Source organism: Chiloscyllium punctatum, chromosome 44, assembly GCF_047496795.1.
Source record: "Chiloscyllium punctatum isolate Juve2018m chromosome 44, sChiPun1.3, whole genome shotgun sequence".
Lineage (NCBI taxonomy): Eukaryota > Metazoa > Chordata > Chondrichthyes > Orectolobiformes > Hemiscylliidae > Chiloscyllium > Chiloscyllium punctatum.
In genome coordinates, this window is record NC_092782.1 from 6,921,301 (window position 1) to 6,943,679 (window position 22,379).

A 22,379-nucleotide genomic window follows, 5' to 3' on the forward strand; every position below is an offset into this window, starting at 1 on the left:
TACAGAGGAGGAGCTGCTGGACGCCTCAATACGCATAAAGGTGGATCAATCCCTGGATCCTGATCAGGTATATCTTAGAACTCTGTGAGAAATGAGGGAAGAGTATGTTGGGCCCCTGCTGAGATATTTGTATCGTCAATAGCCATAGGTGAAGGGCTGGAAGGCTGGAGGTTGCCTTACATGATGCTACTGTTTATGAAAGATGGTAAGGAAATGTCAGAGAACTATAGATCAGTAAGCCTGACATCGGTGGTGGGCATGTTGTTGGAGGGAGTAGTGAGGGATAGGATTTACATGCATTTGAAAGGCAAGGACTGATTAGTGATAGTCAACATGGCTTTGTTCAAAGGAAATCATGTCTCATTAACTTGATTGAGTTTTTTGAAGAAGTAACAAAGACAATTGATGAGGACAGAGCGGTGGACGTTATTTATATTAACTTCAGTAAAGCGTTCAACAAGGTTCCTCATGGTAGACTGATTAGCAAAGTTAGATCACATGGAATACAGGGAGGACTATCATTTGACTCAAAGGTAGAAGACAGAGGGTGGTGGTAGAGGGTTGCCTTTCAGACTGGACGCTTGTGACCAGTGGTGTCGGCTCCACAAGGATCGGTGCTGGGTCCACTGCTTTTCATCATTTATGTAAATTTGGATGTGAGTATAAGAGGTATAGTTAGTAAGTTTGCAGATGACACCAAAATTGGACAGCGAAGAAGGTGACCTTAGAGTAAAACAGGATGTTGATCAGATGGGCCCATGGGCCAAGGAGTGGCAGATAGAGTTTAATTTAGATAAATGCATTTTAGGAAAGCAAATCTTAGCCGGACTTATACACTTAATGGTAAGGTGCTGGGGGTGTTGCTGAGCAAAGAGACCTTGCAGTGCAGGTTCATAGTGGCTTGAAAATGGTGTTGCAGGTAGATAGGATAGTGAAGAAGCCGTTTGGTATGCTTTCCTTTATTGATCAATGCATTGAGTATATGTGTTGGGAGGTCATGTTGTGGCTTTACAGGACATGGGTTAAGCCGCTATTAGAATACTGCATGCAATTCTGGTCTCCCTTCTATAGGAAGGATGGTATAAAAGTTGAAAGAGTACAGAAAAGATTTTCAAGGTCATTGCCAGGGTTGGAGGACTTAAGCTATAGAGAGAGGTTGAACAGGCTGGGGCTGTTTTCCTTGGAGCATCGGAGGTTGATGGGTGACCTTATAGAGGTTTATAAAATCATAAGGGGCATGGATAGGATAAATGGACAAGGTGTTTTCTCTGGTGTGCTGGACTCTAAAACCAGAGGGCATAGCTTTAGGGTGAGAGGGAAAAAACTTAAAAGGGAGCTAAGGGGTAACATTTCCCACTCAGAGTGGTGCGTGTATGGAATGAGCTGCCATAGGAAGTGGTGGAGGCTGGTATATGTACAACATTTAAAAGGCATCTGGATGGGTATATGAATAGGAAGGGTTTCGAGGGATATGGCCAAATGCTGGCAAATGGGATTAGATTAATTTAGGATACCTGGTCAGCATGGACAAGTTGGATCAAAGGGTCTGTTCCTTGCTGTACATCTCTATGACTCTATAACATTGCTTCCAATGGGCAGCCTGCTTCCCTTGTCCATCTTTCTGTGCCCATGCCCATTACACTCCTGCCTCCGACCCTCAGTAATCATCTGGCCCAGGCATCTGAAGGCTATGGCCACCAGATGTTCAACCTTGGCCTGGCCTTACTGACAGCCTTTTCGTTTAATCCAGTGCAATCTATTTTATCTCCTAGTCATCGTTATACCACCTTGAGAGTGGAATTTTTTATTTCAATATTTGTTAAAATTTATAATGTATTTCTCTAAGTATTTGCCATTGCTTATTGATCATCAGGCCTATTGCAATTATCCTCTCCTCATCTTTTCCAGTTACAGCAAAGGGGGGGGTTACTGGTTCAGTGGCAGCCGTCCAACTTTCAGGCCAGAAGCTGCTGATTCAGGTCTGACCCAGACTGAATGGCTACAAAGACAAGGTAAAATGTAGCTATAACAGATTGATTCTCAAACAATCACAGAGAATCCTGGTCAAACTCAGCAGCTCTGAAATTCACAATCCTGATAATGGGTCATGCCAGACTCAAAACATTAACGATCTCCGCAGATGCTTCCACATCTGCTGAGTATCTCCCAGTATTCTCTGTTTGTTTCAGATTTCCAGCATCCACAGTATTTCCCCTTGTGTTAGGTTGATTCTCTACCTGTAAATCCTCCTGCTTTGCCTTTGGCAAGAGCTCAGAGAAGTAGGGTTTCCTGGTCAGCCAAAATAGTCAGGTGGCTGTGACACAACAAACTCCCCATGTCAAAAACAAAAACTCCACATATAGGTTACCATCAAAGGGAAACTTTGTTCAAAGGGATTACCACACCATCATTTTCCCTCCTCTATTTTTCTGTTCCCGAAGCCTGCAAACTGAGAAACTTCAGCACGTCAATAATTCTGAGTCTGGTCAACTGGTAAACTTCACTTTAGTCATAAGTGCACGCCTCTGGCTTCAAGGATTAGTAGTTCGAGTTTGTTTTCAGCTTACCGACTTTTAAATTGTGTGAAAGGATCCAGGCAATAAACACATTGGTCTAAAAATCCCTAAAGCTTAGCTGGTTTACACATTTGCAAAGGACCCTTTTCATTTCATCTCTCCATCATTTTATTTCTTCTCCTTGTCCACAGTGCAAGTCAGCCTCACCAAAGAAAAAGCTCCTAGTTACCAGATACCTTGATAGAAATGCCTGACACGTATACACCTTGTCAGCAACATCCCAGTGAACACAAAGTCTAATCTGTCCCCACGGTGTTGGCACATAGCTCATTGATGTGCATCACCCTTCCATGCTTGTCAGGAACAAAAAGAAATACTAAATGGGCTTATTAATTCATCACTTTCTGTATTTTAATCATGTCTACCAGGAATAGCCAGCAAGGAGAGAGAAAGTACATTTATTTTCCAATTAGGCTGTGATCTATGATCTGAAATCCATGTTGCATGGAGTCTAAAAAGAGTAAATTAACCTGTTACAGACTTATAAGTATGACAGGCTCCATAAATAAAAAATGCCTATCAGAACAACCTTGACCTGTTATAGCTTAATTCTTTGAATTGTCTTTAAACTGTATGGCCGTGGCTTGGGATAAACTAAAGTTAAAGAAGATTGGAGTTTAGGTTTAAAAACTATTGCAAACCCAGTGAATCCGTCATTATTCAGGGAAGCTGTTTTTGGTGAACTCGTATATCTGTTTCCCTCATTAATACCTACATTTGAACCTGGAGTTGATTACTTGGCAGTACACTGGAAGCAGATTCTACCAAAAAAATGAAATCACAAATGCAGGGCTTTGGGGACAGTGATAGTACAATGGGCCAAACAGCCTCTTTCCCTGAAACATGATTCAATTTTGTTGGACCGAAGGGCTTGTTTTCACACTGTAGGGATTCTATTAAAAAAATTATATTCTATCTTTGAGTTTGCTGCAAAATTATCAAGGGCTTCCTTTACATCTGAATAAACAATCACAGACAAAGTTTACAATTCAACACAGCTGATGAAAATTTTTATTTTCCTTTGAATAAATTGAAAACCATTACATTTAATATGATCAGTAAGACAGATTCATAGTTGTTAATGAAATTTTGCAATTAATCACATTGACAAGGAATGCTTGCATAGTAAGAACTAACATTAGGTTGGGTATTGTTATTTGTGAAATGAATGGTCCGCTGAGAATTCAGTACTGAAATAATGCCAGTTCTCAATAAAACACTACGTCCAGTTACTGTCTTTCATGTTTCCATTCATTCACATGTATGAGCAACACATGCACATTCTTGCATATCAATGACTTTATGTTGGAGCACGGTCCCATTCAGACATCGCAGTGGCACTAACAGTGGTGTTGATGCTGTCGCTGAACAGCAAGTACATTCATTCTGCACACCATCCTCCTGCATGGAATAGGCTGATTTGCTTGAACAGCGTCCCTGAAAATTAGAATGAGTTTGCAATTGGTTAATGACACGACAAGTACTTTCATATTGTGAAAACCGCTTCCAGTTTCATTACTTGACATGATCTGTACTTTTGAATAAATAGTGTTTTCTCCTTCTTGAGGTGAGAAATTCAACTTATTTGTGATATTGTAGAGGATGTGAATGATGCAGGAATGGACCATATATATGAAACAGGACAATTCTTCATGCAAAATGCCCACTATGAACCCATGGAGCATTATTCATTCAAAACTAGGTTTAGAAAGGATTGTATGAACTCTATCTCAAAAACACACCTTAACAAGATCTCAAAAATGACTTATATAGATTTCAGCAATGTACTTTATCTGTATTTATAACAAGATCATCATCATCATCACAGAATCATCAATACCTTAGTCAAAGTGATTTCAGAAGACTGACCGTCGTGCAAAGTATATTAGCTCAATTTCCACAAGCCAACAACCCTTGTGACATTGTCTAAGGTATTTGAATAGGTTAGATTCCCTACAGTACGGAAACAGGCTCTTTGGCCCAACAAGTCCGCACCGACCCTCCGAAGAGTAATCCAAACAGACCCATTCCCTTACTTCTTACTAATGCCCCTATCACTATGGGCAATTTAGCATAGCCAATTCATCTGAATTGCACAGCTTCAGGTGTGGAAGGAAACCCACACAGACACAGGAAAATGTGCAAACTCCATGCAGCTAGTTGCCCGAGGCTGGAATTGAACCCAGGTCCCTGGCACTGTTAGGCAGCAGTGCTAACCACCAAGCCACTGTGCTTCCCCTGTGTGTAGATAGTGCTGTGTGGTAAACCCGGCCTCTGAAAGTCACAACAAAAGGAATCCCAGTCAATTATATACAAATAGCAATCTTTTGAGCTGCACTTGAGACCAAATCTGAGGAGCGAAAGAGCAGTGCAAATTTTTTGCTGTCTTATCCACATCCTGGGAACAACACACATCAACAAGATGTCAAGAATTCAGGTGCGGACATCTGGAGTTTATTTTGCTGCAGTCATGAATTTCCCTCCATTAACTCCATGCACAAACTCCTCTATTTACTCTCATTGCACACAGTTTGGACTGGCCATGCACCATCACAAGATTACTAATACCTTGTTTCAGAGCATTGCTACAATTGCGAGGTTAAGGAGAAGGACAGTGTATCATGGTTTGGATCTTTAAATTTAGGGAAAACAAAGACTGTTGTGTGCCTTATTCTCAAACCTGACAGTAAGTCTGGATGATTTATTTGTGTCAGATTGAAGGAAGGCTGAGATTGTTTTACTGAAGTAAAGGGGCAAATCATTACACTTGGGACAGTAACAGCAGCCACTGCGCTCAGAATGGATAGACGATGAGCCTCCTGAAGTCCCAGAAAGGTGCTGTAGGTATCTGATTATTAACTGCTGAGTTACAAACTGTCCACTTACTTCTGCAATGAAAGAAAGGTAGGGTTCAAGGATAGCTAATTAGCATTTCTATCCAGACCGAAGTCTAACATATTTCATGTTGCCAATGGGAAGAGGCTAGAGCAAGTCATTGTTGAGATCAGTCACTACATGACTTTTTAGACATTTATTGCAGCAAAATTTTTAAAACATGAAATTTTGTTGCATCATTCTTTCAGCAATTTACTGCAAATTAAAACTCGTCAAACATTATTGGACTCTACAGGAATCATAATAATGACCAAATCTCTGTAAAGCAGAAGAAACTATTTTAAGTAACTTTCTGTTTACCGGGTTGGCCTCCCTCCGTTATAATATCCCAGATAGTTAAGGAGTTTTAAAGTGGACTCACTGTTATAATGTATAGAACACTGCCATCAGATAAATGACAACATAGTCCCTTTCAGTAATGCTAGTTGTGGGGTAAATATGTGGAAAGGGACACTGCACAGACCCTTCTGCATTATATAAAACCATAGCAACTCTTATGTCCATCTGTTCAAGGAATATTGTAAATGGTCTTCCCTCTCACCTAAAATGTGACCCATCTGATAGTCAGGGCAATTTACCCCAATGTGTTGAATTTCTGGCATGTGTTTGTCTGTATGAAAGTGAGTAGGAAGGGTAAGTCTTTCAAATAATTTGATCAAGTATTGAATAGATCCAACTTTATGATCTCAGTGACCTTGTGCAGCACCACCCTGTGGCAAAGTCTGGTAATGCTGCCACCATCATGCCTCTGGAATTGTATCTTGTCATCTTTACGGACCTGAATAATCACCAAGTGAAATATGCAGCACAGTCACAAGTCTGCTGAGAATAGCACACTTGAGACTTTTCATTAAAATAAAGTCATATTACAAGGTTAAGCAGTGCTTATGATGTGACTTTGAGACAATTCTAAGAATCCAGACCTCAATGCTGTGCAATAAGTCTTTCTACTGTGACTTTCATGTGTACATGTTCTGAATTGTATTAGTGGGACTGAAATAACTGCAGTACCCACCAAAGTTTTAATTCAAATTAATTTCAAAAACATAGAGAAACTGTTTGGTTCCATGCTAACATTTTTAACTTAATAATAGCCCCTAAAGTAAGAAAATAGTTGTGTGTATTAAAATTACTGAAAATATTCACACACAGCATTAACATATGTAGGTAAGTACACTGGTTCCAGGCACCGATTGTAGAAATATGTTTGAAGGGTGCACTGATTTTTGGATAGCCAATTCGTTGGAAATATCTCCTGGGTATTGTTGCAATCAAAAATTCATCGGACCCACAATCCAGAATATAGGAGGGCCATAGTGAATTTTCCCCCAGAACGCCAAGGGCAATTCAATCACAATAGCATTGGGCAAAGCTGCTCAGTTACAAGAGGAACAAGGGAATAGGGAGGCTGAAAATGGGGGGGGGGGGGGGGAAGGTGGAAAGCAGGTTGCAAGGGAGGGCAGGGAGAGGGAGAAAAAGTGGAGGAGGCTGGGAAAGTTGCAAGTGGGAAAGGGAGAGGTTGAAAGGTTGGGGGAGAGCGAAGGTCTACAGAGAGGTCAGCTGCAAAAGAAGGGGAAATAGGGAGGCTGCAAATTTGGAAAACAGCCTTAATGCCATCAATAAGGGAATACCCAGCTCACTAGGATGTGGGAGCTCACTGAGCTTACTGGGTTCGTTGCAAATCACTGTATAATCACCAACAGAGGGCACCATGTTTTGAAAAGCCACTATATGGGGAGAAATTGTCATGAATGCTTTTGTAATGATCACTGTGCCAACTGTTAAATTTTAATCTGAGATTGAGATCTGAGTTGCTGGAAAGATGGGAGTAACTGCCTAGCTATAGTTCGTTTTAAATTTATTCATAGAATGTGGGCTTCACTGGCAGGGCCAGCGCTTATCACCCATCTGTACCTGCCCTAGAGAAAGTGCCGATGAGCTGCCTTCTTAAAATACTGCTTCCATTTGATGTAGGTACAACCACACAGTGTTGTTAGATGCAAATTCCAGAATTTTGACCCAGTGTCTAGCAGCTTTGCCCTTTACGTCTTCACCATCCAGTCAGTCATTATGTTTTTCAACTACTCTTGATGACAGATATTAAAGTCACCCACTTACAGCACATTCTGTGCCCTTATCACCCTCATGGCTTCCTCCTGTCTTGTAGCTTTAAGTTTAATGGCAGTTGAAAATTATTGAGGAGACTGACAAATTCTTCTAACTGTTTTAACTGTTCTAGTTCTTCTGTATGAATTAAAATCTGCATATGTCAACAGGAGTGGAGAAGATATTGTTACAATATGCATTGTAAATATGTGTTAATGGCAACAAAAAAGGAGACTTGAAACGGCACGGTGGCTCAGTGGTTAGCACTGCTGCCTCACAGCACCAGCGTCCCAGGTTCTGTGACTGTCTGTGTGGAGTTTGCACATTCTCCCCGTGTCTGCGTGGGTTTCCTCCGGGTGCTCCGGTTTCCTCCCACAGTCCAAAGGTGTGCAGGTCAGGTGAATTGGCCATGCTAAGTTGCCCATAGTCAGAGGGAAATGGGTCTGGGTAGGTTACTCTTCGCTGGGTCGGTGTGGATTTGTTGGGCTGAAGGGCCTGTTTCCACGCTGTAGGGAATCTAATCTAAAAACACAACAAGTAGCCTGAAAATCAAACAGCAGTACTTGACAAAATCTCAAGAAGAACCTTCTAAAAACTTATTGGGTCCTGCTACACTCATGAAAAGACTTGCTTAAGCACTTTGATTTAGTTGTTAGTAAATAATTGAAGATGGTGAGAAAGCTGGTGGAATTGTTGGATGTGGTGGGTCATCCGCAGGCAAGAGGTCATGTAACAAAACTATAGGGATTCAGAATGTCGATCTCAGTTGATGTAGATAACTTTAGCCTGCAATTCTCTGACATTACCTTCAAACATTGATTTCTTCTGGGAGCTTGGGATGGATACAATTACTCCTCTGTCATTCTAAAAGCTATAATTTAAATGCAGATTTGCTCTATAACATCCACTGACCCCTAGTCCTTTCCCTAATGGTCAATGCAATGTCTTAAAGGGTCAAGTATTGCACAGTCACTGTGGATTAATATGGGTTTTACTGCCTGGGTTGACCATATTGATGCTGATTTGTGAGAATTCCAAATCAGTAACCGTGATTAGGTAGCCATGATGACAGCTGAGACCTGCTTTGGCCAGGAGTGACATTCTGAGTATCAGCTAATATTTTCCTTTAGTGATGATAATTGTATCATAAACCCATTCATTATATATAGGTCATCCTCACAGTTGAGATTCTTGTGATCGATAAACTTATGCCCCAAGTGATGCAGTTCACTGAAGCACAGACAAACCCCACAAAGGATGAACAAGAACAACTAACTGGCTTGGGATGGAATTTGCAAAAGACACAGTTCACCTTGTCCTACAATTGTGGGAATAATGAAAAGAATGGGACACTAATGGCATAAGAATATAGCACCAGGACTAAATGTATTTATGCATGAAAATACACATCTTTCAATTAAGACTACTCAAGGGAAATGATTGGAAGATGTTCTGCCATTAGAAGCTAGTCACTGAAGGAGGCATAACTATTCAACTTATAGCTGAAAAAATTCATTCATTACTAAAATACCATGCTTATTTATGGTTTTGACCATATTGTTGTCTTAAATATGCTAAGAAAATTATTGCAGGGAGGAAAAAAATAAAACACTTCTGTATGCATGATCCCAAACGCATTGCAAGCACTTTATCGTGATATGCATAGCATATGCATGGGCTACTTATTTTTATGCCTATTGCGTGCAATTTGTCCCAGTGCATTCTTCACGCACTTGCATGCGAAGCAGCTAGAGTTCAACATGTATCTGAGTGAACTGAGCTTCTTTGGGAAAAGTGATATGGAATAACAGTGTACTACAACTGATATGTTTTAGAAACTTGTAGATGAGAAGAGACTGGACATAAACATGAACACGAATTGATTTAAAAAGTTGAGAAAGTTGATATGGATATGGATTTCTTCTGGGCATAAATAAAGCAATAGAATATAAAAGCAAATAGAATGTACGTAACACTGCAATGCATTGACTCGGCCAGGAATATTCTGGACATTTCTCGGCTTATGGAAAAATATAAAGACCCTGATAAAGGTATGGAGGAGGATTACCAGGTGAGTGAGTCATTTTAGTTATGAAGAAAAATTGGATAACCAATACTTCACGGACATAAAAGAAAATATATTATAAAGGTACAAAAGACAAAAAATATGCTGAAAATCACACCAAGTCAGGCAGCATCCATGGAGAGACAGCAAAATAACGGTTCAAGTCTAGATGACCGTTCATCAGAGTTGATTCTGATGAAGAGTCACCTGGACTCGAAATGTTAGCTTACTCTCTCTCCGTGGATGCTGCTGACCTGCTCTGACCTCCAGCATTTTTTGTTTTCAGAACAGATCTCAGCATCTGAAGTACTTTGTTCCAATGTGTTGCTATAAGGGAGTTGGTTTTCCATTTCAATGCTATAAAGAGTGTCTTACCTTAGTTAAGAACACTGCCCACCCATCCCAGTATCTCTTCATCTATTGGGAAGTGCAAAGATGGAACACAGAAGAAAATAATTTATAAGAACACTCAAAAATGATCTTAAATTGTAATTAGTACCTCACAGTAATGCATGTAAACTTCTTTTTCAGTCACACAGTCGTCAATCCTAATATGTTTAATTATTCCAGTTATCTTTCTGCACTGTTGTGGCTTGTACTTGCCTGAAAGTAAAATAGAATTATAGAAACATATTAGGTAGATAAAGCCATGAGTTAGTTTATTTATGTGCTGTAGGGTGGAAATTTGAGGAATCCACTATCTCAGCTGAAAACATCACTCAAGTCTATCATCACTGGATGTGATTGACCATTAACTAAGTATTTATTGCTGGACCATTATTATGGTCCAGATCTTCCAACAGGGAGTCTCTGCTGCAAAGCAGAGTTAGGAAGCTCACGTTGGAGCCCTGCAGATGTCTCAATGCAGCTGACTCCACTTGCCTGGGAAATTGAAACTTCCAACTGGCAATTAACTGGATATTGTAGCCTTCCAAGATAGTCCCAGACTGGAGTGGTTCTAAGTTATTTACCTGAACAGATAGCGAGGAAACGTTGGAGAGATTAAGACCTGCTCAACCTCTTAGTTAGCTATAAAACTGAGCTGCCTGATCACATCCCTAAAGCCTTGCCATGGGCACGCAAATTCTCACCCCTGACCTCACCAAACCCAACTGGGCCCCTGAGCCAACAGCCAACAAAAGGTCTGGAATGTTCTGGATGGCATCCCACCCAGACTCCTAACATGGAGCAGACAACCCACAGACTCCCCCTTCCCAGTCCATCAGGAAGCCTCGTCAAAAGTGTCCGTTACTACAGCGGCCAGGAAGAATGCAGTACTCTCAAACCATTGCCTTGGTGAATCATGGACTCGGGAAGGGTTCAAGTGGAAGAACAGCACAAAATATTTTAAATACATCAAAAGCAAGTACAGGTGTCCCACTGTATCCATGGGTGATATGTTTCAAGACAGATAGTAGCAAACTCTATCATTTAAATGGGAAATTTACCTCCCTGGCAGCCCTCTGGAATTATTTCTGGAATGTTCCATGTAATATTTTTGCGTTGCAGTAAACTGCAGATAATTGAAACTATGGAAACCGAATCCACAGATATGGAGGTTCTATTGTATGTTGTAATCATGGAGAGACAATCAATTCCACTTGAGATTGAATAAGCTGCTCCAAAATGACACACTCAAACTGTCTTTTGATTGATAAGAGTTTGTAAGAGACCTAAGCTGAAAAGTTTGTATAGAAAGTTTGTGTAAATCAGGAACATCCCCAGACCCTTCCACTCGACGCTGGACGGTGGAGGATGTGCCCTCTCTCGATCACTGTGCAAAATGCCAGCAGAATTAGTTCTGTCGCAATGCCTTGAGCCCGCATTCCTGTCCAAAATGTCACAATTTAAAAAGCGGTTAACCCACATGTGAAAATTACTTTGGTCGTCCTCTCGTTATGCCCAATCTCATGCTCTTGTTTTCTGCCCCCCACACACTTTGTAATCTGCTTTATCAATGAAATAACTTTATATTAAAAGTATTTATCAACCCTGCTTCAACAATAGTTTCGAGCAGATAATTTTATATTTGCCTGCGTCACCTCCTCCGTAAAATTGTGAGCTCCTCTTCAATCTATTTCATGATTAACTTTACTCCCACTGTTCCCATCTTCTGCTGTGTAGCAAAATTAATCTAGCGCCATTTGCTTTAATAGAACTCTTCATAACTTTGAGGACAACAATAAGGTAATCTTTTCACTCCCTCTATTTCAGTATATAAAGCTCTAACTTTATAATTCCCTTTCCAATACATTAACCATCTGTTGCATTATATTAACCATTCATTACTTAATCCACCCACAAATTGCATTGGCATTTTACTGTTGACTTACACTGAATGCTCCATATTTTTAGGTGCACAACTTAAAATAATAGGACAGCATGACACGTTGTATAGTTACTCACAGGAGAAGCAACAGGAACTATCCACGCGGACAATTTCACCCTGCATATCGAAGGAAGGGGAAATATGTGAATTAAGGTTCATGTTAATACTTAAAAAGGTTTTCCTCATTTACAACTTCCAAAATGTAGTCAAGTTCACAGAAGGTACTCCCACTTTTCTCATATTAAAAATTCTCTCTGCACACAAACTAACAAATGCATCATATATACAGTCTTACCATGCACTACTTATGTTGGAGGGAAATGACTACGAACCAACGTTATTACCATCAAAGATTTCACTGTTGGAAAATACTGAGGCTGAAAATCCTTCTGACCAATATCCCTGCATAAAGACTGGCAGAGGCCCCTTGCTGATCTCACTGGCATTTATGCGGGTCCCTGGGAGCTTACCTTCCTTGGAAGGGATTAATGGGCAGCTAGGGTGGTTTCTCTTGGATGTCTGACTACTGAGTCCATAGGAACAATGTTAGTACTTGGGCGGGGTGGCAGGGTGCTTAGAGCAATCATTCCCCAAGTCAAAAATCCGCAAGCCTCCCAAGTGGCGGGGGGGAAAGGTGCATGCATGTGTATAAATGTTCATCTTAAAGAAATGTACAGGGGTCCAGGCTGAAATGCAATGCAAGAGCCTACAGTTAACACCATTTCAGCCGTGTCTGCACAGGGGTTGACATTGGAAAGATTGTCAACAACAATTGCCTGGAAGGAATGGGAACAAACTCTTTTGTCAACCCTGCAAGCACACTCAATGTAGATCTCAGCTGGTGTATTCATCTCCTGAGCTATTTCTTGGCCTTTGCAACTCTTGTATAAAGTAGTGGTTCTAAAAGAATTAATGCTGCAAACTGTCTTAAGCTCCACCCAAAAGGATGATTTCATACAGTCTTCATTAAAGAGTCAAGCATCAAACTCCCGATCCCAATGGGATCTCATCCCTGGCTTTTACAAGTCTCGGTTCTTGTGTCTAACTAGCTACTGTAACTTGTGGCTATTGCTATCATGCAAAAAACCACACCTTGTCATGAAGATTTGCTGTTAAGACTCACTTGCAGCCCATCCTCTATCCTTGCTAACTAAGTGACCCCTTAGGCCTAATATAGAAGGGAGAATTGGTGGCTTCTCTACTTTAACCATGAGCTGATAGTGGCTGGTTCCACAACATTTATGACATGTCAGCCTCCTGCCAGACAGTGCTGGGAGGGAGAGATGTTGTAAAGGCTGAGAAATGTCTTTGCTGCTACCTGAGTGGTCAACTACAAACATTTCAGAGCAGAGACTGCACTCAGATCACCATATTGCATTGATTACATTTTAGAGGTTTATCAATTTCATTCTGCACATGAGTTAAGTCAACAGGAAGAAAAATAATTGTTTTGGTGGACAGCCAGTTCCATAAATATAGGAGGATTACAGCTGAAGTCACACAAAATGCTGACAAAGTAGAACCACCTTCAGATAGGATACTTCAGGTTAAATCCTTAGAATCAAAAAAATAAAGAGACTGTGGTTTTGTTCTTGATGACTGTTCATGATGCCAAAAGTGACCTTTTTCATTTGTGCTTAGCTGGTGATCTTATGAGCCACCAGCAACACCACTGTGAAATAATTTTCAGCTTGAAAGATTCCAGTTTAATTTAACAGAAGTCCATCATTTAAAGACATTGAGCACATTGAGTCTTACCCCTCCAGATATGCATTCTTCCTTGTCAAGTGGAGTGCATTGGACTGTTCGTTTCTCTGTAGAAATTTCTCCATTTTCATTTACTTTACATCTGTATGAGTCACAGTCATCTTGTATACTTTCATCTGCCTGTTAAAACAAAACGTTCTTATTATACTCATGCTTCTTTCAAACCTATTTTTTAAAGACTTAAGACTTCATTTTTGCAATAATCTTATTGAACACTGGTGAGGCCACAGCTGGAATATTGGGCGCAGTTCTGGAAACCGCCTTGTAGGAGGGATGTGATTGCACTGGTGTGGGAAGAAGCGAGGCTACAAAACAGATTCACCAGAATGTTACCTGAGCTGGAGAGTTTTAGTTATGAAGGGAGATTGGATAAATGGGAGCTGCTTTCCTTGGAGCAGGGGTGACTGAGTGAGGACATGATTGAGATCTATAACATTTTGAGGGGGTTGGACAAGATAGATGCAAATAAAATGTTCCCTTTGATTGAGGGATCAATGGTCGGGAGCAAAGACTTAAGGTAAGGGGCAGAAGGTTTGGAAGGGGTGGTGAGGAAAACCTTTTTGCCCAGAGGGTGATGGGAATCTGGAACTCACTGCCTTAAAGGGTAGTAGAGGCAGAAACCCCCATAGCATTGAAGAAGTGTTTAGATTCACACTTCTGATCACAAGGCCTACAAGGGTAGGAGCTAAGTTCTGGAACATGGGATTAGAGTAGTTAGGTGGTTGTTTTTGACCAGCATAGACTTTTTTTTTTTTAATTTCAAAAATATACTTTATTCATAAATGATTTGATGGTCTGTACATTGGATCATGCCATACATATGTCCATATTTACAAACACAGATTCGACTTTATTCTTGTCCTTTACAATCCTGTGCATTTTTTCAATCTTGTATATATACATATATTTGGCTGAGGCATCAGCAGAGCCCAAAAAAACATCTGTATGGGCCCCCTGTTCTTCTTTCGGCAGGCCGATCTTACACAGTGGTCTTTCCCCACCGCGCCTTGGCGGCAGCTGCCCCAAGCTTCAGCGCGTCCCTCAACACGTAGTCTTGGACCTTGGAATGTGCCAGTCTGCAACACTCGGTCGGGGTCAACTCCTTCAGCTGGAAGATCAACAGGTTTCGGACCGCCCAGAGAGCGTCCTTCACCGAGTTGATGATCCTCCAGGCGCAGTTAATGTTCGTCTCGGTGTGAGTCCCGGGGAACAGGCCGTAGAGCACGGAGTCCCGCGTCACAGCGCTGCTCGGGACGAACCTCGACAAGCAGCACTGCATTCCTCTCCAGACTTCCTCTGCATAGGCACATTCCAGAAGGAGGTGTGTGACAGTCTCGTCCCCCCCGCAGCCACTTCGAGGGCAGCGTGCGGTGCGGCAGAGAGTCCGGGCGTGCATAAAGGATCTCACAGGCAGAGCCCTTCTCACCACCAGCCAAGCCACGTCTTGGTGCTTGTTGGAAAGTTCTGGCGATGAGGCATTCTGCCAAATGGCTTTGACAGTCTGCTCAGGGAACCGCTCGACAGGATCCGCCCTCTCCTTTTCCCGAAGGGTCTCAAGGACGCTACGTGCTGACCACTTCCTGATGGACTTGTGGTCAAAGGTGTTTTTCCTCATAAATTTCTCCACGAAGGACAGGTGATACGGAACGGTCCAACTACTCGGAGCGTTCCGCGGCAGCGAGGCCAGGCCCATCCTTCGCAACACCGGGGACAGGTAGAACCTCAGTACGTAGTGACACTTGGTGTTTGCGTACCGGGGATCCACGCACAGCTTGATGCAGCCACACACAAAGGTGGCCATCAGGGTGAGGGTGGCATTGGGCGTGTTTTTTCCCCCATTGCACCGGTCTTTGTACATTGAGTCTCTTCGGACCCGGTCCATCTTTGATCTCCAAATGAATTGGAAGATGGCCCGGGTGACTGCGGCGGCACAGGTCCTGGGGATAGGCCAGACCTGTGCCACATATAGCAATACTGAGAGTACCTCACACCTGATGACCAGGTTTTTTCCCGCGATGGAGAGCGACCGTTGCCCCCATCTGCCTAGTTTCTGTCTCATCTTCCTGATCCGCTCCTCCCAGGTCTTGGCGCACGCCCCAGCCCCCCCGAACCAAATACCCAGCACCTTCAGGTGGTCAGTCCTGACGGTGAAGGGGATAGAGGATTGGTCGGCCCAGTTCCCGAAGAGCATGGCCTCGCTCTTGCCTCGGTTTACCTTGGCCCCCGAGGCCCGTTCGAACTGGTCGCAGATGCACACGAGTCTGTGCACGGACAGCGGATCCGAGCAGAAAACAGCGACGTCATCCATGTACAGGGAGGCCTTAACCTGCAGGCCCCCGCTGCCAGGAATAGTCACCCCTCTCAGGCTCGCATCCTTCCTGATGGATTCGGCAAATGGCTCTATGCAACACACAAACAAGGCGGGTGAGAGGGGGCATCCCTGCCTGACTCCAGATCTTACAGGGAAGCTATCTGATTCCCACCCATTGATTGAGACTGCACTGACAATGTTGGTGTAGAGCAGTCTGATCCAATTTCCGATTCCCTCCCCAAAGCCCATTTTGGAGAGGACATCCCTCATATATGTATGCGATATCCTGTCAAAGGCTTTCTCCTGGTCCAGGCTGACCAGCATAGACTTAATGGGCTGAAAGGCCTTCTTTGTGCTATAGATCTCTACGACTAATCAGTGAACATTAATGAATTCTGTGTTCCTGTTTTCAATCGTTTGAAGTCATTCTGTTAGAAAGAAGGGAGAGGCAAAAAGAAAGAGAGAAAGTGAGGAAGAGCAAAAGTAATGTTGTATAATAAGATAGACTTTTCAACATATTCCAAAGTGTTGTCAGCTCAGTATTTTATGACATATATTCATAGTAGTAGCTGGGAAAATGTAATAGCCAATCAAAACACAACACAGACCACACTAGCAATAAGATATTTGACCAGAAAATGTATTTTTAGTGATACTGGTTATGCAAAAAGTACTGGCCAGGATATCAGATGAATATTCCAATCCTTCTTATATTGTGTCATAATATTATTTTACATACACAGGAGAGTGGGATCCAAGAGTGATGTTAATCTATGAGTGCAAACTTGGATTAACATCATGTCTGAAAGACAGTATCTCAGCCAGGCCATCATTCCCCAGGCATTGCACTTAATTATGAACTTGGATATGGGCAAAATTCTCCAGCATAGGGCCTAAACTCGAAATCTTCGGATTCATTCCTAAATGTGCTATTAGAGAGTCAAAAACTGTACCTCAGAGAGAGTAAAGAGTACCTGAGAGAGAGAGAGTAAAGATACTGCATTCAGTATCTAAATAATTTCAAAAGATACCTTTAACATGACCACCGTCCCATTTCCCAGATGGATAATGCACCTTGTGGCCAGGCATATTCCACAACAAGAACCCTTTTCCTTCTTCACTCTGTATCCCTGCAACAAACAGCAAAGCAGGCTCTAAATAAATACCTTAGACAATTCTTTTTTGGCAGTGTCACTGTTTAAGTCTATAGTCATGTGGCATGTCCTGTTTACCAATATTACTAAATGAATGCAGTGGCATTTTTACATTAATCACTATGTTTAATATTATTCCTTAATATTATTTTTATTCACTCATAGCTCATGGGTACCGTAAGTGAGCCACCATTTACTACCCATCCCGATCTGCCCTGGAGAAGATGGTGATAAACTGCCTCCTTGAACCACTGCAGGTAGGTAGAACCAGAATGTTGTTGCCGGGGGGGGGCGGGGAGGAATTCCAGGATTTTATCCCAGTGAGGAATATTTTTAAGACCTTTGGAACGTGTTTCAATGAAATCTAATCAATAAAATTATTCAAATCTATTTGTCACCACTCTTTCAACCAAGGGCAAGCTTCACTTTTCTTTAAACACAATGGCTTGTCTCCCATTCATTCTCATTGTATAGCAAGATCCAGTATAAAGAACATATGATTTTAGAGGTCACTGTTACACAGACCAGTTGCTTTGAATTTATTTTCAAGAGGTTATCTGCTGATAAGTATCATACCCAAAGTTTACTTCCTTATTGATTACGATCTAACCAATCATCAAAGTTAGAAAGTTAATAAACAACCCAACAAGTGGGAATTAAGCTTGAAGGAAAATATTTACTCCACAGAACAATATTTTCATCAACAGGTAGTGTTTGTAAATCAGGATTCATTAAAAAACACTCAACCATCAGCAGCAATCGCCTTGACACAATATTTTTGCCATTAATTTTAATATTGCACAAAATGCACCTTTTTAAAAAAAAATCTGTTCTCACAGAAGTGAGAAAATGAATGAAACAGGCAACCACGATACCTTTCATTGTGGTGGAAGGCTGACTTTGTCAGATAACGATCATTATTTGAACAACTTAACATTTCGAACCACCGTAAGTTGAGTCATGTAAGGTGACTCAATCTTACAAATACAACAAAATTGGCATGTACTCAGCAGATGCTATCTTCAGCCATACCATGCTTTGTCTGCATTAAAAGCCTCATTTTTCCCTCCACAAATGCACTTTAAATCACCTTATAAATGGGCATTCTAAAGTAAGGAAGTGATGTGAGCTATGTTGCGAACATGCTCAGGAGTTTACGACAGGTGGAAGCAGATGACATTTCAACTGGTAATCACTCAAACCCCGGGTCACAGTTTCACTTCAATACCCGTCATTTTTGGAGAAATTTTGAGGGGGGGGCCTTCTGTATCCCCACAACCACAGGTCCAGACCATGCACAAATGTTTCAGCAATTGAGTACTGCCGTGACACAGTTAATGAAAATTAACATCTGAAGAGGATCTTACATCAGGGCAATTTCTGCAACGTTTGGTGCTACACTGAAGTGAGTGTGTATTTGTCAATCTGTCCACTTCTTTTGAGCAACGGCACTCAGTGCAGTCATCTATTTTCAAAGTGTCTCCGGCCTTGGGAAAAACAAAAAGAGAAGTTAATTCGCTTCCAATATTCAGGTGAATATCCTATAAACTATTGAAACATAGGTGTACATTATCCTGGAAGTTTAAGGTGCATCACTGATTTTGCTTCCAATCCTATTTACTTCATGCATGTTTATATTTAGTGAATAATAGTTTTGTAAATCAGCTTCAAGTTTCCATAATCTTTATAGTTAGAGTTGAAAAGGGTGGCACGTGAAAAGCACCAGCAGGTCAGGCAGCATCTGAGGTGCAGGAGAAATTGAGGGCCACAGATGCTGGAGCTCAGAGTCAAAAAGGGTGGTGCTGGAAAAGCACAACCGGTCAGGCAGCATTCGAGGAGCAGGAGAGTCAACGTTTCAGACTCTCCTGCTCCTCGGATGCTGCTTGAGCTGCTGGTGCTTTTCACGCACCACCCCTTTTGACTTTGTCTCCCAGTCTATAGTCCTCATTTTCTCCAAATCTTTATAATTAGTCGATTGATGGCGCCACCTTTTGTGGCTGATGTGGCTGCTCAAACATTGGGAGCCTGAGTGGAAACTTACAGTAAAACACTGTAAAATATCCAAGGAGAGTGGAGCATGGTAGAGATTTACCAGGTGGAAAATTAGCTGTAAATTATTTTTAAACTTGCAATGATAAAATCAGAATCGTTAATTCTTCAATAAGAATGTCTGCCTGCAATTCTGACCATTAATAATGTGCTGACTCAAAGTCTCTGTCAGCAGAAAAATTGATCAAAGGCAAACCATCGAGGTTCAGAATGTAAATGAACACTCCCGATGATTCCAAGGACACGGTTAACTTTTGATTATGATTGGCAAAAGCTTTAATTTTGTGCATTTTTTGCTGTTTTCTGAACGTCTCCATTAAGTCAATTACTGTTCGTTTAAACACTCCAAAGTATCCATGATTCTTAAAATGAGGAATGGGAAACTAGAAATTATGTGGATGATATTCGAAGGTCTTTATTTTCATTGGGAATAAAACCTTTGTTAATCAAGCAGATAGATCAGTGTCTTCAGAGCCAATTGAGGATTTGTACTCTAATATTTACAAGCAACAACATAAATTATGAAAACTATGGCAGACGCGAATGAAGCATATTCCCACTATGAAGCGAGAGAGAGTTTTTTTTAAATTATATCTGTATTAAAGGATTCCAGACTCTGGAGAACACAATGGACATTTTATCATTCTGACTGCCTCAAAATATTCAGCAATGTCTAGATTCTGAATCAAAAACAGCAATTTGCTGGAAAAACTCAGCAGGCCTGATAGCATCTGTGAAGAGAAATCATAGTTAACAGTTCGGGTCCAGTTCTAAGGAAAGATCAATGGACTCAAAATATTAACTTTAATTTTTCTTCACATAACCTGCCAGACCTGCTGAGCTTTTCCACAACTTCTGTTTTTGATTCCGATTTACAGCATCGGCGGTTCTTTTGCTTTTTACCTCGATTCTGAGTGATTGCTTTATCATTAGCTGCCACAAGATGGAGGTAGCAACAACCAGAGAGTTAATCCTGAAAATCTGGCTCCTGAGTATCCAGTCTTTTCAAGGCTACATCTTGGATGCTAAATGGTATCTACCCTGCACACGTTTCTGGTGCAAGCCGTGCAGGATGTTATTTTCATGAGATTGTTATTGTGTGCAGGGAGTAGGCCCATTAGAACAGACAGATTGTGACAATCATCAGGGTGTATGGCTGTTTTGACGCCAGCATTATCAATTTGGAGTTCAACATTACAGCTAATGCTGGTCCTGGAGCATATGTTCAACAAAACACAAGATCCAATAGCAACGCTTTTTAAAAAAGATCATCAAAACTGCTTCCGCATTATTGATTCCTGGCTGCTGCTGCACTTGGTGGTTTTCAGAGTTGTTTAAGGTCATTGAAGTGTTTTTTAAAATTATTTGTCCCTGGGATGTGGGGAGAGTTCCTTGTTAAGAGTATTCATCTCTAACTGCCCTTGACAGGATGGTGAAGAGACATTGTCTCAAACCACTGCAGTCATTGGTGAGTAGGTATGATCACAGTGCTGTAGGGAAGCTGGGAGGTGCTAATGGACTATGCACTGATTTCAAAAATCCTGCACAAATGGCCTGCTGCGAGATATGGATAACTTTTCAGAACCCAGGTCATCAGTCATTAAGCCTATAAATACTGATTAACACAATTCGTTAGAACATAAGGTCATCAATCTAATACATTAACTATGCTTGTCCCTTCATAGATTCTATCTTACTTGCTGAAATTTTCCAATATTTTCTATAGATACAAAATTTTCTATAACTTTCTTGGACAAGGCTTATAGGGACGGGGGTCTTGTTCTTTATGTTCTCTCTCTCTCTCTCTTTAATCAACTTTACAATGGCCAGTACTCTTTTGCAGTTTTCTCTCTGAGTCTTTCTGCAAGCATATCAGTCTACAATAAATAAAAGCAAATTACTGCGGATGCTGGAATCTAAAACCAAAGAGAAAATGCTGGAAAATCTCAGCAGGTCTGGCAACATCTGTAAGGAGAGAAAAGAGCTGATGTTTCGAATCCAACTGACTCTTTGTCAAAGCTTAGCTGATAGCTAAGTTCGGTACCCTTAGGGAGGGCCTCAACCAGGACCTTGGGTTCATGTCACATTACAGGTGATCACCATTGCACTATACACACACACACACACACACACACACATACACATGCACACACACACACACACACACACACATACTCCTACACACACACACACTCACACACACACAGGCACTCCTATGCACACATACACATGGACACACATATACACAGACTCGCACACAGACACCCACACACACCCTTACAGACACACACATTCCCACACTCACACATGCACCCCCTCACAGACTTAAGACACTCTGCACTCACTCTACACATGCATGCATTCACTTTCTCACACTCACAACCCCCAACCCAGACAGATAGACAGACACACACACACACAAACACACACACACACGCACGCACAAAGATCCACATGCACACATATATTTTGTGGGGTGAATTTGTACTTGCAGGGTTACATTGTACTTTGCTCAAAAACTGCATGAATTTATGTAAAACTCAGTTATCTCACTTTTTAGATTAGAATCAATCTAAACATCACGTTATAGACAGAAAACACAGCGGGCCAACACCTTCAACATATTGTCTAGCTATCACCATTGTTGACAGCTAACCTGAGAATGAAACTTTTTTTTAAAAAGGTTTTGTGATTTACACATGAAGGAAGTGAAACTATCACTGTATTCTAACAGATGAAAGGCTTAACAGACAATCAATTTTTCAATGTATAATTTCAGTTACATCACACTGTAACTTTTTGCTATAAATTCAGTGTGTTAGGATCGAGCCCTCCACTATCACCCGATGAAGGAGTGACACTCCAAAAGCTAGTGTGCTTCCAATTAAACCTGTTGGACTATAACCTGGTGTTGTGTGATTTTTAACTTTAAACACAAGAGTTCTGCTGCCTGAATTAACCTTTTTTCTTGAGCCCGCTAGATGGCACTCTGCACCAGGCTGCTTGTCCATGCAATCTCAATTAAAGTGCAGGACTTGTTTCATAACATTTTACAGTGAAATGTAACAAAACATCCATTGTCTTACCCCAATGCTGGTTCCATTCAGTATGCAAACGTTTCCTGGAA

The 22,379-nt window shown here is 41.4% G+C and overlaps 1 protein-coding gene across 1 annotated transcript in view; it reads right to left on the reverse strand.

Annotated features, from left to right (window-relative positions):
- Nucleotides 1-3,575: 3,575 nt before the first annotated feature.
- vwf (von Willebrand factor) overlaps nucleotides 3,576-22,379 on the reverse strand; it is a 122,188-nt gene continuing 103,384 nt past the window's right edge. Inside the window, exons 46-52 of the mRNA XM_072562153.1 lie at nucleotides 22,339-22,379; nucleotides 18,571-18,690; nucleotides 17,081-17,179; nucleotides 13,730-13,858; nucleotides 12,049-12,088; nucleotides 10,142-10,245; nucleotides 3,576-4,013 (exon numbers count right to left, since the gene is read on the reverse strand). Coding sequence (XP_072418254.1) covers nucleotides 3,828-4,013; nucleotides 10,142-10,245; nucleotides 12,049-12,088; nucleotides 13,730-13,858; nucleotides 17,081-17,179; nucleotides 18,571-18,690; nucleotides 22,339-22,379 — 719 coding nt within the window. The 3' untranslated portion in view covers nucleotides 3,576-3,827. The remainder of the gene's footprint in view (nucleotides 4,014-10,141; nucleotides 10,246-12,048; nucleotides 12,089-13,729; nucleotides 13,859-17,080; nucleotides 17,180-18,570; nucleotides 18,691-22,338) is intronic.